Genomic DNA, 16,409 nt, shown 5'->3' with positions numbered 1-16,409 from the left:
GTAAATATTAGCCATCCAAATCTTAATCTTCATGTCATTATAAGAATTCTGAAATTTCTAAAGTTTAATTTAGCAGATTACAAGAAGCAATTAGAAACTCTTTGTTACAGAAAAATGCAAATTACAAGTGTTAAAGAAACTTTATTCTATATGCAGAATACAATATAGTTCAAGAGAGCAGCATTGAACTAAAGCTGATCAACTCCTACAGTGTATACAATTTTGAAAGAATCAAAGAATCATAGCTTGAAAAGTACTAATCAAGATCAGAAACAATGTCGTCGAGACTCATCGTCAAGCCACAAGAGAATGTGAGAGTCGGTTTCATCTTCGGTACAACCACAGGCTCAGCTTCACCATTTAGAATTTGCAGAACTCTTCTCATAGTAGGCCTCTCCATGCTATCTGGATTTGCACAGCTCAATCCTATAAGCAACAGATTCCTCATTTCTTCCTCCTTAAATTCTCCATTCAATCTTTTATCAGCTGCTTCAATCATTTTTCCTTCACCATACAATCCCCACACCCAATCAACAAGATTCACCATCTTTTGGCTTTCGGGTTCTCTCTCAATCGGCCTCAAGCCGCAAGCCAGCTCAAGCATCACGACACCGTAACTAAAAACATCAGTTCTCTCTGTTGCTTTCCCATAGTGAAGATACTCAGGAGCTAAGTATCCCATTGTTCCAGCTGTAAGCGTCGAAACAGGACTCTTATCGTGATCCATCAACCTTGCCAAACCGAAATCACCGAGCCTGGCATTAAAATTTGCATCCAGCATTACATTACTAGTCTTTATATCTCTATGAATCACCTGCTGCTCACATTCATGATGCAAATAGGTCAATGCAGTAGCTAATCCGATAGCAATGTTTTTTCGATGAGACCACGTTAACAACACGCCATGCTCGGATTCTTGGTATAGCATCTTATCAAGGCTTCCATTTGGCATAAACTCATAAACAAGCAATAACTCATCTTTCTCAACACACCAACCTTGCAACTGAACTAAATTCTTATGCCTTAAACACGCAATTATCGACAATTCAGCAAGGAAATCGGCTTTACCTTCATGGGAGTGCTTGGATCGCTTCACTGCAGCAATGTTGCCACTAGAAATAAAGAAAGCTTTATACACATTCCCAAATGAGCCTTTCCCAATAATTCTGCTCGAATGAAACCCTTTTGTAGCTGAACTAAGCTCTTTATAATTGTATTCCTTCGGCCCCGTCACTAATTCTGCTTTAAAACTCTTGACCTTCTTAAGTTTCTGCCATTTCTTGATAGAAATATACCCAAAAGCCACCAAGAACACACAAAAGAAAGCAGGACCAGCAATTCCAAACCCCAATCCAAGCTCTCTATTATGCTTATCTCCAGATCTCGCAATCGGAATAGAAGGTGTTGTACTAAAAACCGAATTATCAGACACATTATGAGGCTTTTTCGGCCTAAACGAACGAAACCCGTAAGTCCTAAAGCTCCAATTCTCAATCAAATGAACCTCAGTACTTCCTTCAGTAGAGCCAGAGAATCCCACATACATAAACTCTTTAAAATACCCAGAAAGATCAACAGCAACAGACAAAACAGGCTTATCCGGCTTCAAAGGAATATAACTCAAATAAACCTTCAAAACCCTAAACTCATTCTTGTAATCAACCCAAGCAGTAATAGAATTCCCACTCTTCAAATCTATTTCTTGCAAGACCAAATCAGCAGTCTTGATAGAGTCAAGACTGTCAATATCTAAACCAACATGATTCTCATTGGGGTCATCAAAATGAGCGTCGAGCCTCGTATCAAATTCAATAGCCACAAACTTATTCTTGGTTAACTGGGAAGAATTAACAAGACCCAAGAACCCGCCGGGACTACCAAGAATTTGATTATCTTGAGACAGAAAAAAGGTTAAACCGTCCCCGAAGGAACTCGGGTTGACATTAGTGATGGAAAAAGTAAATCTTGTTGAAAAAGAAGCGGTGGTGTTGGATTGTGAGTCAAGAAAAGGAATTGGGTAGTTGTAGATTAGAGTACCGGAGCTTGAAGAAGGGACGGTGACGTCGCGTGTGAGGCCGACGGCGCCGTTTCGGAGATAGGAGTCGCCGAGAAGAGTGAGGTTACGGAGAGTTAACGAGGAGAAATCAAAATTGACATTGAAGGATGAAGCAAGAAAAGGGTGGTCGAAAAGAACGGTGAAAATCAAGAAAATGAGTAGCTTTCTTGATGATGGCATAGCTATTGATAAGAGATGGGTTTAGTTCTTGAGGGTTTAATGATGATAAAGACTGAAGATTAGAGTTCTTGAAGGTGAAATCATGAGATGAGTTGGTGGGAAAATGGAGTTTAAACGGTTAGAAGACATGGGCGCGTGGGGTGATTGAATAAAAGAAAGAAGATGGTGGAATATAACGGTTATCATGGGGGGGTCTCTGTATAAAACGACAGCGTTTTGGAGATAGTGAGCTTGACCGGGCTAAGTTGGTTTGACAATGCGATCAGATGTGGGTCTCACTCTTTTATTCAGAGTGCAATCTTTTCAAAACTGACCGTTTTAAGATTCTTCCAATTATTGAATTATGTATGACCAGCACGTGACTTTTTGGCGCCTTTGATCGTGTGCTGCTCTTTAGGCCACGTTTATACTTGATCCACAAATGCTTAACAAATAAAGTTAGTGGAAAAGAACTGTGAAAGTGTGTGTTTTAAAAAGAGTAATGCTATATAACCCTCTTTTTTAATCCATCTTTTTTAACCCACCTTATGTGGCATTAAAAGAGTGGATGAATTAAAAATTGGAATTTAAGATATACACTTTTGAAGGTGGATTTGACGAATTAAATGCTGACACGTAAGGAGGGACAATGAAGATGGTACAAAATAGTGGGTTAAATAGCATTTCCCGGTAAAAAAAACATTAGTATATTCTTTATTTCAATGTTGAATATTAATTTTATAAAAAGATTAATAAAAAGAAAATACTATTGAAATATTCGTATTATGTAAATTTTTGAACACAAACTATCAAACACTGCTATATTTAAAAAATAAACAGTGTATTAAATTAGAAACTCTTAAAAATCCCTAAAATCATCTCAATATTTTAACCTAAGATTCCAAAAATTCTATAGCTCTTAATTTAAACATTAATAAATACAAAAGATATAGATAATAATGACACTATTAGATTTGTTTATAGCAGTAATGATATATTCAGAAACTTATCTTTTTTTTACCGAAAGCTAGACGGTTTTGCTTTTTACCTTCCACTTCTTGTGGTCGAACTTATATAATCATCATTTCTCACAAAAAAATGACACTGCATTCTATAAGCGAAAACTTTATGATTTACATTTTCTGAACTAAAGTTGTTAATCATGGACGGTGGAATATTTTGGATAAAAGGTACTAATAGATTTAAAAAAAGGCATTGTACAGACTTTGAGATGATTTGCTTTGGAGAACGAGTTACAGACAAACAAAGAAATATGAAATTGTAGTATTATCAAATATTCAAAAGTGACAGTAAAAGGCCACGTGAGCTAGGGTCCAACTTCTCTAATTCAAATGAAAAATGATACTACTACACGTCAGCTAGCCGTTAAGAAGAATCAAAACACTTTTTATCTCACAAAAAATACTTGGACGATTCTAAAATCTAACTAGTTGGCTAAGTGGGACTTGTTTAGCCGTCAAAAGATGTTAGGATCAATGGTTAAGTGCACGCCATCTACTCAAAGTCTCTTCCTCTAGATTTCTCATCTGGCCAGGGCAATGATAAACTACTAGCTACAGAGATTGTTAATCTCAGGTTACTAAGGATTAATAATAATATGTACATTATTATAGATTTACAATCTTCCACTATGAATGTGTTAAAAGAACATCACCTGCTCCTAAATTCCAACCCAGTTGCTTTTTCAAAATCTGTCAAATGAATCAATACCACCATAATCAATCATAATTACAATCTACTGCTGCTATTGACAATAATTTTTACTGACAGTGCCCTCAATTTTCTTCTCTCCCATGATAATTTATAAATTTTATTTTGTAATTATGTTTCCGTTATTTCACTTCTGTTTTCGTCAAAATTTAATGATGTGGCGGCTAGTTAGAAACAATTGTATATGCCGACTCACTACATTTGCTCCCAATTCATAATATTTCAGTTTAAATAGCATTTAGATGGCCGCTATATCACTAAATTTTGACAATAATATATTTGAAGTGACATCATAGACAATACAAATATTATATAAAAATTTAGGGAGAATATAATTAATAAATTAAATTTAAGGACTACGGAGAGAAAAGATAAAAATTGAGGGACTGTCAATAGAAATTACCCATTTCCTAGAGGACGGGAAATTGAATTTTTTTAAAGCTAAAACAGACGAACAATGGTAGTAGGAAGAAAAAGGAGGCAAACAAACCTTTCGGCCTAAACAAAAGGCTCTTGATGCAATGACCGAAGAACAAAGACAGTATAATATATAGCATTGTCCAACTTTTTTGTCATTGCCGGCTATTTTCGCTGAAGCCTTCTTGGCAAGAGAACTATAAAACAAGAAATGTATGTCAGTTCAGAGATGCATAACAGAGTGCCATTATCCCATATTAGCTAGTAAGATTACCTTCAGCTAAACGACCAAAGCTTTCAGGTGGAAAAATTGATTTTGGATCAATTCTTTGTTGGGATAAATCAACCGTAGTCCCACGACGTTTACTGTAAAAATAAAAACATGTATTACAAATTTGGGAAGGCGTTCTTGTCTCAAAATAAAATAGAAGATGTTAACAAATTAAAATTATTTCTCCAAAATTGAAGTGATCTATATGAGCCATGAGAGCTAAAGAAGAGACATTGAAAGTGGCTAGTATAGAGCATATGCATGTAAGGTCTGTTACGCCAAACATAACTAGAGCAAAGACAGTAATATGTTGCAGTAAATTAAATAAATGTTGAGTCACCCATACCTTGCCCATGAAGGGATAAATTTATTTTTTCGTATATCGTCTTCTTCGTACTCATCTTCATCATCTGAACCTTTATATGGAGAAATCTCATATGATTGTTCTCGAGTTATACAGGACATTGGGCTTGTACTCTCATTTGTCTTGCGAATGGATTCCATAATCTGGAATAGATTGAGCAGCTTCATAAGTATATATATACTCCAATATTTAAAGAGACGAATATTCAGAAAATCACAACTAATTAGAAAAAAACGAGCTCTCTTTTCAATGGCTGAAAGGGCCGTGCAAATGCAATTCTAAAACTGCCACTCTTTCCTCCCCTTATGCCATGAGCACATTTAGCTTGTGATGTTTGGAAGAAACACCATCTTAAGACCTCTACTTGGCTTGATCTCTCCAACAACTACCATAAACATAATGGAGTAGAAAATCACTTACTATCTAAAGAAAACCAGCCAGTTCCCTTTCAAAATACAAAGGAAGTTGAATAATTTTATCACCCAACTTGCACAGGAAAGTAGTAACTATTTGTGACTTTGACGTGATTTTGGACAGTTATAAGAGTTCTGGACATGTTAAACATTCTAATGAAAATCATTCTAATACATATGTACCTTTAAGTTCTCTCCAAAATCATTCAAAGCCTTATGGCCTTCAGGAATGACACTTGTGTTAATCATGTCAGTCATTGGCGCCTTGGAAGTCTTAGGTTCAGTCTGAGGCACCATCTGCAGATTTTTGTCTTCCTTTGGTCTTTGAATTTTCTCAAGTTTTCCTAGTCTGGCCTTTGATTCCTTCCTCTTGTGTGCCTTTTCATCCTAAAATGGACATCCACATTATTAGAATATTCTGAAAACAGAAAAGCCTGAAAGAACTTTTGCTGCAAGAGCATGAGATCATAGTAGAGCTTGGAATTTTACTTCTTTCTCAACGTGAGATTTTTTATCATGTGCTAACTGCAGTCTCTTTGCTTCCTCAACACGCATTCTTTTTATTTTTCTCTCCTTTTCATCTTCTCCCCTCTGTCTTTTCTTTGCTGCCATATCAGCCTCCTTTTTCTTTCTCTCTTCTTCTTTCTTTTTCTTCTCTAGCTCCAATTGCCTCAAATTTTCTTCTGCTTTTGCTCGCCCAGCTTTCATGGCTTCCTTCCTCAACATTCTTTCATTCTCCTTCTTTTCTGCATTTCTCTTTGCAGTCTCAGCAGCCTCCAAGGCCTTCACTTTGATGTCTCTCTTTCCTAAAGAAAGCAAAAATAGTTTAAATATGATTACCAATAAAGACAAGGAAAAACACGTAAACCATTTGTACTGGTACAATTATACTAGCAACAATTAACTATTTATAGGGGAAACATGAAAAGCCGAGGAGAAGACCGGGAAGTTACCAGTAATGACTGCAGCAGCAGCAGCTTGTTTTTGTTGCACGAATGGGATAAAGGAAGTGATATTTGACACAATATTGTTAGCTCTGGTCTCTTTCTCTGACACACTCGGTCCATTTCTGAAACTAGCTTTTCCAGATAACTTTGGCCTGCTAAACGTGTTCTGAAGTGATCCTTTGCCTCCTTTAATATCATCCCTTCCTAGTGATAATTTATTGTTCTCGTTGTCCTTTCTAGTAATTCTTCTCTTCTTACAACTCTTGTTTCCCAACTTCGTTTTGGCCCTGTCACAAGTTCCACTAAAGCTGACCTGTGTTTTCATAGAAGCAAGACTCCCTCTATCATCACACATCTCAGTTTCATAAACTGACAACAGATGAGTCAAATTTTTTGAGATATCAGCAAGCGGCTCCCTTTTGACTGAGTCAACCACCAATTCTGCACCAGTGCCTTCCAGAAGTATGTCGGGAACATCATCTGCAGTCTCATTTTCTTCATTAATACATGGAAGCTCTGAAACTGAGCTCACTCGTTTACCAGAACTGCCAGATTTTAAAGGAATTCCATCCCAAAACTTCGCAACAGGAGACATATAAGGTTTTGTAATATCGCATGCAGATTGGTTGCTAGAAAGTGGCAAAGAAATGGCATGACGGTCAGTGTCAATTTCCTCATCCAAGAAACTGTAGCTGCCGCCAAGTTGCTCACTCCCATCACCATGCATATTAAGGGTGTTTCTCATTTCAATTTCCTCCAAGAGCCCTTTTGGAATAGACTGATTTAAAATTAGAGCTTCATTCAAACGGTATGTAGCTGAAAAATGAGAAAGTGGTGTATGCAGGCAAGTGGATTTGAAAAGGCTCTCCAGATCCCAATTGTCAAAGTTGACTCCCTTAGAAGTGCATGGCTGATCTTCATCTGTTCCCATGAAAAAACCCTCAAACTCGGGCATATTTTGATCATTACCAATCACAGGTTGGCACATAGGAGAACCAGATGAAGAATATGGCAAGTTGTCATTTCCTTCAAAATGATATTTAATTTCCTGCATGGCATGTTCAGTATAATTCAGAATTTCTGCATCATCAAATTCTAATTCACCTTCAAGTTGAGATAAAACACGGTTCTCTTCTTCATTACACTCCCCTGAAACTAGGTTCTCTTCTGCAATGTACTCCTCAGCAACTTGGTTCTTTTCTGCTTTGTACTCCTCTGTTACTAGAATCTCTTCTGCAGTATTCTCCCCAGCAACTCGGTTTTGATTCTTTTCTGCTGTGCACTCCTTTGTAACTAGAATCTCTTCTGCAGTGGTCTCCGCAGCAACTCGGTTCTCTGCTGCTGTGTACTCCCCAGCAACTCGGTCTTCCTTCTTTTCTGCTGTGTAGTCCTTTGTAACTAGAATCTCTTCTGCAGGGTTTTCCCCGGCGATTTGGTTCTCTGCTGCTGTGTACTTTCCAGCAACTCGGTATCGGTTCTTTTCTGCTGTGCACTCATTCGTCACTAGGTTCTCTACAGCAGTGTACTCCCCTGTTACTTGGTTCTCTTCTGCAGTGTACTCCCCTGTTACTTGGTTCTCTTCTGAAGTGTACTCCCAAGTAACACGGTTCTCATCTGCAGAGTCCTTCTCTATCTCACCAAATACAGTGCTAACAGAATCAGTAACTTCACCCTTCTCCGACAAACAGCTTTGAGAAACTCCAACAGCTAGCCTTTTCAGATTTGAGATTGAAGATGTTCCTTGTTGTTCAGGCATCAAAGGAGAAGGATTACAAGCACTTCTATTTATCCCTTCCAAGCTTATTTGCACCTGTCAAACAATATCCATAAGATAGCATTTAACATCAGCATCCAAACAGCCTCAGTAAGACGGACAAACATAAAAACCAGCAGGGAGTCCCGTGAATTTAGTAATTTTAGGTAAACAAAGTTAAAGATGACACCAGTATACAATTTATTTCTGCAAAAGGATATCATATTATTCTGTTCCAAACACTGAGATTGACCAAGATATCATATGATTTCAAGAGTTGCTAGCAACTGTGAATTAAAACATACAGCTGAAATCTACACTTGCAGCCAGAATTGGTTATAGGAGCAGATAAATAAAGTTTTCATGAGTCATAGCAGAAACTTGAAGGAAATACCATCCTTCTCATTGTCTAGAGGCAATTACATAAGCTGCCTGCCATTACATTTCACATGATGCTTCAGCTTAGGGGTGAGACTAGTTCAGTTTGGTTTAATTTGGTTTACTAAAAATTTAAAATCATACTATATTTTATAAGATAAAACAAAAACCAAGTCACACCAAATATTTATATAAATTTTCGGTTTGGTTAACCAAAATTTACCATCGGTTTGGTTTGGTTTGATTTATATAGATTTAGATTAAAATTATAAATGATATGATGATAATTAAACTAATATGTATTAGTTTATATTTGTATGTGTATTAATTAATCTGTAGTATTTACATGTATGATTATATGATTATGACATCAATAACATTGTACATACATGTTGACCTGATAGGAATAAACTGACAAGTTTCAGAATCTTCTCTTAGAAAAGATTTACCTCATCAACATGCAGCTTAGATAATGAAACCTCAGATTCCTCAATTTTTTTGTTCTCCACACTGCAATGCATGTCTTCAACTGGACACTTGACATCTAATGGCGCTGAATTTCCCTTCTGAATTACAAAAAAAGCATTCAGTTTCTCATAGTAAATTTAGATTGCCTCCTACAAAATTCAAATATTTGCATCTTCTAGAGAGCTCAAATATACACTTACACCATAAGTGTCCGTTGGCTGATACGGCTTTCTTTTCAAGTTTGGAAAAGAAGAAACTGCCTTGGTATGTTGACCCCCTATCTTTATTCTCTTATGCTGAGGCCACGATCCTGAATCTGCTTCATGATTTTGATAAATGCATGGATCCGTTTGCTGGTGCATATAATACATTGTACTTTCTTTCACCAAAACAGCATCACTCATCATAGGAAACTCCGATGATTCCTTGCAAGATTTTCTAGAAAGTTCATGCTCCTCCAGGAGTTGCTTTTCAGTAGATAGGTTATGCATTTCCTGGTAACCAACAGATGTCAGTTTGTTCATTACATCTGTAGATTGCAAGGGAGAAACTCGTTTCTCTATGTCTTCTTGTATATACTCGGATGCAGGATCACAAGTTTTAAGCAAGCTGTTGTCCTCCAAATCATCAAAATTAAGCTGCTTCGGGTTCACAAGCTCAGCATATTCACTAAGCGACCTCAAATCTAAAACTTGCATTCCACATCTGGCATTCTCCGAGTTACACTTAGAAGTAACAGAATGAACCTGAGCTGGGCCATGACAGTCTTTATCAGTGACACATGTAACGGTTTCAGTACATGGGAGGACATTTGGTTGAGTTCTTGATGGAGCCTGAAAATTAAACTTGTGACCCACACTTGACACTTGAGGGGGTTGTGAAGATTTTCCGAGAGACTCTACAATTGTATTATTATCATCCCTCATCATATCAGAAGAGTTATCCACTTCTGAGAACTCTTTAACATTATTAAGTTTCTGAATTGAAGAAGAGCTTCTTATTCTATCACAATAAGCATTACTTGCTGCACCATCATTCAGGCACTCCCTCGTATTATCTTTCACCCCAGTACTATCACGAACAAAACAATCAATATCTAAATGTTTATTTACGCAATTAGATTGTTGGCTAGAACTCTTGGATCTTGTAATTCTTCCATCATAACTGTCACTTCCCTTGTCATTGACATGTTTATTGCTTGTTTTTGCTTCAAATCTATGTCTTTCATAAGAAACAGCGGAAGGAGAATCCATTAATTTCAATAACTCGCTACGTGAACTAGGCTGCTTAGATGATAATTTGTCAAGAGACTTTTCAGGTTTCTCAGCAATGCAAGAAGAGTTGCCAGCTCCCAAAGTCTTTTTCAAAGTGCTAGGTTGAGATGAACTCCTACCTCTTGTAATTTTATCAGAGCAAACAATGCCATTCGTTTCAGTGTTCCTGCACTCAGCCATATTTGCTTCTTCTGCCTTAAAACTTTCAGTAGCAGGAACAGAATGATCAACCATTTCTGGGATCTCATTGCAATTGTTTGGCTGTTCTATTAACACTTCTGTATATTTAATGCAGTCTACCTTGATAGAGCTGGCTTGTTGAGTAGAATTTCCAGATCCCAATGCTTCACCATGAAAAATATGAATATCCTCCTTGCCTCCACCTTTAGCTACTTTCGCATGCTCTTCTTCAGCACAGCCTCCATTATCTACATCAACTGGTTTATCCAGCACCAAGTCATCAACATGATCATACTGTAAAGAATTTATCCCGGATCCTATTCTTTGATTATTATAACGACCATGGCCATCATTATCTTCATCAGACAACTTTGTTTTTCTTACTTTTGAACTGTTACGAAGCTGCAAATCCCTTTGCCTGGACTTTGATCTTTGAATCTTGACCAATGATCGATTATGATCAGCACTACTATCAAACACCCTAGCATCTCCACGATCTGGCGGAGATGTAACAGTAGGATCCGATGCAGCAACACCATTGCAGGTATTATCTAACTTTCTTGCGTCTCCACAATCTGGAGGAGATGGAAGACCAGAATCTAATGCGGAAACTCCATCATAAGTATTATCTATCATTCTTGCATCTGCACATTCCACAGGGGATGTAACACTAGGATCCAATTCGGCAACACCATTAGTTGTACAGCGAGTATCATCATCATCAGGTAACGTAGGCAAACTAAACAACCTATCACCTGGATTTGTGCCATTATGCGAAGCACCAACTTCTGTGCATGAAGCAGTAGGAAACTCCCTAGTAGAATCATTAGTAACAACGTGGTTTCGACATTGGGAGTGGTAGCTACTTGAGAAAGGGTTTGCAGGCCGTGGACGCGGAAGTAAAAGTTCCGATATAAGCTCCTCTTTATTCAACTCTGCAAACATACAGAAGCTTAACATGAACATATAGATTCATGTCAACAGTTCTCAAATAAACCCTAGATAACCATTCCTAATGAACACTAACAATGCAGCACAAATAAACAAAAACCTAAATAAAACTTAGACACTTAATCAGCATAATCCAAAAGGTAAAACCCTAATAATTTCTTAATTAAGAGATACTAAATCAAATCGGAACTACATAGAACACTAAACCTAACAATTATAAGCCAGAATTCACCAAATTCGATAGAGTCAGTGATTAAGAAACTTACGATTAGGATGTGAAGGAAGTAGCCAGGAAGGGGGATTTAGATCTTGAAGAAGACAGAGAGAAGCGAGATGTTGATCGAATAACTGAGTGTGGTTCTTAACTTGTTCGATTGTTCTCTTATTACTCTCCAAGATCTGCACGAACAGCTTCTCCAGCGTCGTCATTTTCGTCGCCTTTGGTGTTCACAGTCTTTTAGTAACTCGTCGTCGCCATTGTAAGTTTGTTGAATGCATGAGAAATTGAGAATAGAGAGAGAGAGAGATAGAACAGATGAAGTGAGCGGGGACTTAATTAGAATTCAAATTTGGGAAGGCGTTTCCCGTACTCCATAGCCGATTGACGCCGTTAAAGTGATACGCCGTCGTTTGTAACTTATATTTTCCAATATTTACGTATTTCCAATTTTATCCTTTATCCACCCAAACATATTTCACCAGGAAAAAACGGCGTCGTTGCGGCTTCATACCGATTGCCGCCGTCAATATGATACGGCGTCGTTTGTAGCTTATTTTATGTTAGCTATTTATATATTTCCAATCTTATCCTTCTTCTACCCAGGGGTCAGACATCAATAACATTATCAGCTTCCACCACAAACTGAAACGGCGTCGTTTATAGTCTTCTTCTCCTACTTTGCTAAAATCGCCAATCATTACCATCCTGCCTTATTTTTCTTCATCATCTTTGCTTGAAGTAACTGTTTCTGAAAATTTTCATTAAGTTAATTCGTTTCCATTGTTAATACAATGGAATTTGAATTGCCCACAGATAAAGTATCTTTTCCATCCAATAATACAATGGATGAAGATGACAAGAAGAAGATAAATGTTGTTCTTGTAGCTACAGGAAGTTTCAATCCTCCAACTTTTATGCACTTGCGCATGTTTGGTAATTAACTTCTTTTTGTTTCAGTTTCATCCATTTTTATTTACTGTTTCAAGTTGTATTTATTTTTATTTTATTTCTTAATAATACATGCTATGTTGACTCCAATTTGATTATCAGAGCTAGCAAGGGATGCAATGCGTATAGAAGGCTATCGTGTGATTGCAGCTTATATGTCGCCTGTTACCGATGCGTACAAGAAGCCGGTATATATAAATACAGCTCTTTTATCAATTTGATAGTTCTTGATAATGTAGTATAAAATGAATTGATTGGGCGTGAAATTGATTTGATTTCTTGGTTACTTTAGGGCCTCGTATCTGCTGAACATCGCTTGCGAATGTGTAATCTAGCATGTGAAAGCTCCGACTTCATAATGGTTGATCCATGGGAGGTACTTGTTTTTAGTTTTCCAAGCTTTCATGTGCAAATTGCTTCTTGATTTGTTAATTTGATTCTTTAGATTCATGACGATATTGTTAATTTGCTATGATCGACTTCAGCTTAACATGTTTATGCGCCTGAAATTGATTTGACTTGTTTTAATCTTTCTTACAGGCAAATCAAAGTGCTTACCAGCGTTCTTTGACTATTTTGAAAAGAATCGAGAGTTCTTTTATTGATAAACATATATCAAGAGGTAAGGTCAAATTATTTAAATGAAATTACTGCTTGAGAAATTTACTTGATCTGAAGTTTTTATAAAGTCTATTGATCTGTTAGATCGATTTTTTTGAGACTTAAATTGTAATAACAATGGATCCTCTTCTTGCTCCTCGTAGACTCTCTTAAGGTCATGCTCGTTTGTGGTTCTGATTTACTCCAATCCTTTAGCACCCCAGGAGTTTGGATTCCTGAGCAGGTACTATTTGTGCTAAAACAAATGGTGTGACATGGTAATTCTTTGTCATTTTAATATGACAGATATTACTTTTTTTTTTATCTTTAGAGATCACAATGGCCATCACTTAATGGTACTAGAGACGAGATGTCTTTCAATATGAGAGTCTAAAAGCCTCGATTTTGCTTCATTTTTCTATTAAAGCATGTTATTTGCTATGAAGGTGCAAATTTGTTGTGTTTGGAATTTGTATTCATCGTTAACTACAGATTTAACTCTTCACAGGTGAGGACTATATGCAGAGACTATGGTGTGGTTTGCATCCGCAGAGAGGGGCAAGATCTCGAGAAAATCATATCCGGTGATGAAATTTTAAACGAATGCAGTGTGAGTACACATTTTGGATGTGGAACATACTATCATTGTTTTTTTCTTTTGGAATATTTATCTTGCTTCGTTCCTGATATTTTTATTTTAAATTTTCCTTTTGCAAACAAAGTCAAAACGAAGATTAATCTTTTTACTCATATCTGAACTAATAATAAACTTATAGAGATATCTATTTAGTTAGTTTTTAGGTCATGTTTGAAGAGGAACCTGAGTCTTCCAATTCTGAGCACTGTTTGTTAGAGGCTTGAAATTAGTCCAAACTTCGGAAATTTTAGTGGCTGAAAATGATAGAATTAAGAGCATATCCTATTCTTAAGGGTTCGCAAATGGTTGCGGATTAATTATTTGTAAATCTCATACCTTGGAGCTCCATCAATATAATGTTCTTACAGGGTAACATCAAAGTTGTGGACGAACACGCACCAAACATGATCAGTTCTACAAGAATCAGGTAAAAGAATTGATTCGCTGACAAAGTATATATATAATATAGGGATTGTAATTTAACAGCCACCAAAATTGATGAACCTTTTATGATCTCAGGGAATGTATTTCCAGAGGGCTGTCCGTAAAATATTTGACTGTAGATGCGGTGATTGACTACATCAGAGAACAAAAATTGTACTTGAAAGTCTGATGGTAAATGATGATCAATGATCATATCAGTATAATGTGTTCCACTTATTGTTTTTTCCATGAAAACTGTAATAAGGAAAAGCATGCTTGAATCAAAAACATCAATTGTTATTGTTTATTGTCTGAATAATTTATGCTAATAATTAGCAAGACACTGATTAGATGTTGTTGTGCATCATGCACGATGTAACCTCAAAGCAATAAGAATTCTTATACTGATTATAGCTATATATACTATATATCAAAGAGCTGAATATATTAAGCAATTTTTTTTAACCAACTTTAGTTAGTACAGTACAGCGCTGAACCGATTAACAAATTAGACCTAAAATGATTGGTCTGACTTATTTACTATAAATTATTTTAAGAATTTGATTAAAGAAACTAAAAGAATGGAAGTATTAATATATAATACTATATTTTCAATAAAAAATATATATTAAATTCTATAATTCAAGTACGTAGTTAAAATGTCTACTATATTATCGTTTGTTTAATTAGATTCATGGATTTTTTAAGAACAAAATTCATTGATTGTGCATGATCGATAAATTTCAAAGAAATTTATTGTTTGATAAGAAAAAACATCATAAAAATCTATAAATTGTGAAAATCATAAATCCTCCAAAATCCCCATTTAACATTCCACCTCCTAACCAACGAGATGTAGCTCAAATGGTATAAGCACTGCCAAGGTCGTGGGTTCAAATCCTCTCATAGGCGCTCCCCCTTTCCAATTATCAAAAAAAAAAAAAACATTCCACCTAGATGGGAAGGTTACAATCCATATTTTTATGAATGATGAATTAATATAAAAATATTCCTATAATTAGTTCATGGATAACATATTCAATTCAAACGGTGGACTGGTATTTACAAATTCACAAATTTAATACTCCCTCCGTCCCGTTTAAGAAGTCCCATATTCTATTTTGGGATGTCCCATTTAAAAAGTCCCATTACTATTTTAAGAGTATTTTTCCATTGAATACCCCATTTTACCCTTATTTTAGTTATCTTAAAAGAGTTCTATGAAAAATTCCACTATCATTAATAGGGGCAAAACATGAAAAAACATAAATAGACAAGAATAATTAATGTTTTCTTAATCTGTGTGTAAAGTCAAATGGGACTTCTAAAGTGGGGCGGAGGGAGTAAAATTTATGAATTTTAGAAACTTTCAATTCAAGTGGTGCTTATATTTTTTCTTTAAATAACTGTATTTGCTTTTTGATAGAAGCAAAAGTTAAGTGAATCATACTCTCTAGTTTCTAGTTCAATTCGATTTCTATTTCTTTCAAAAACTGATCCGGTTTTCAGAAAACTTCCTTCCAGACCAAACCGAAAATTGATCACACCCCTAATTTCAGAGGTATGTATGATAATTAAATTAAGACAAAATGAGTTTATTTACCCACAACTTTCGTGTTTTTTTCAAATTTAATACTATAACTTTTAAATTTTGCCATTTTGGTACATCATTTTTTCGATTTTTGCCAAATATATTCATAACTCATTTTTGAGCTGATGTGGTATATGTTGTTCGTCTATATATTTACAAATTTTATCCTACTTGAGGTATAGAACCTTACGCCACATCAACTCCAAGTGAGTATTGGGTATATTTGACAAATATTTAAAAGATGATGGATCACAATTTAGAGATCGTGATATATTTGACAAAAATGTTAAAATGTTAAAATTGTAAAGTTTACTTTGCCATAAAAAACGAGCATTCAAATTTTTTACGACATCGAATCAAAGATGACTAACATGAGTCATGACCGATAAATTTCTTTCCATTTGCTTTCATCTAGTGTTAATTATAAAGAATTCAACTTCATAATTTTAATAAAAATTGAATTGAAAATAGAACTTTATCGAAAAGATTGGATAAAATAAATTTATTCTGAAATACTTTAAATTCTAAAATCAGTTTAATTTTGAAAAAAAAAAAAGAATATAACAATTTTGATTTATTTGGATTTAAATGAAATGCCCGACAAAAGAACAACAAACATTCTCTCTTA

At 35.7% G+C, this 16,409-nt stretch overlaps 3 protein-coding genes across 3 annotated transcripts; 1 reads left to right on the top strand and 2 right to left on the bottom strand.

Moving 5' to 3' along the window:
• Positions 1-115: 115 nt before the first annotated feature.
• LOC126666634 (probable L-type lectin-domain containing receptor kinase S.7) lies at positions 116-2,564 on the bottom strand. Its single transcript, XM_050359464.2, has one exon. The coding sequence runs from the start codon at positions 2,234-2,236 to the stop codon at positions 257-259; it is 1,980 nt and encodes a 659-aa protein (XP_050215421.1). The 5' UTR covers positions 2,237-2,564; the 3' UTR covers positions 116-256.
• A 916-nt stretch (positions 2,565-3,480) lies between these two features.
• Positions 3,481-11,930, bottom strand: LOC126667473 (uncharacterized). The gene is made up of 10 exons (XM_050360455.2): positions 11,629-11,930; positions 9,158-11,346; positions 8,939-9,055; positions 6,365-8,168; positions 5,901-6,217; positions 5,595-5,798; positions 4,981-5,141; positions 4,638-4,729; positions 4,437-4,560; positions 3,481-3,927 (listed from the first exon to the last, which is right to left on the bottom strand). Exons 1-9 carry the CDS (start codon positions 11,789-11,791, stop codon positions 4,529-4,531), a joined length of 5,079 nt encoding a protein of 1,692 aa, XP_050216412.1. The 5' UTR covers positions 11,792-11,930; the 3' UTR covers positions 3,481-3,927; positions 4,437-4,528.
• Positions 11,931-12,179: 249 nt separating this feature from the next.
• LOC126667474 (nicotinamide/nicotinic acid mononucleotide adenylyltransferase) lies at positions 12,180-14,609 on the top strand. The gene is made up of 8 exons (XM_050360456.2): positions 12,180-12,515; positions 12,633-12,718; positions 12,823-12,906; positions 13,071-13,152; positions 13,295-13,374; positions 13,639-13,740; positions 14,136-14,194; positions 14,287-14,609. The coding sequence occupies exons 1-8, from the start codon at positions 12,374-12,376 to the stop codon at positions 14,378-14,380; spliced, it is 729 nt and encodes a 242-aa protein (XP_050216413.1). The 5' UTR covers positions 12,180-12,373; the 3' UTR covers positions 14,381-14,609.
• Positions 14,610-16,409: the final 1,800 nt, after the last annotated feature.

This window comes from Mercurialis annua, linkage group LG2 (genome assembly GCF_937616625.2).
Source record: "Mercurialis annua linkage group LG2, ddMerAnnu1.2, whole genome shotgun sequence".
Lineage (NCBI taxonomy): Eukaryota > Viridiplantae > Streptophyta > Magnoliopsida > Malpighiales > Euphorbiaceae > Mercurialis > Mercurialis annua.
This window is presented reverse-complemented; position numbering and strand designations above follow the sequence as displayed.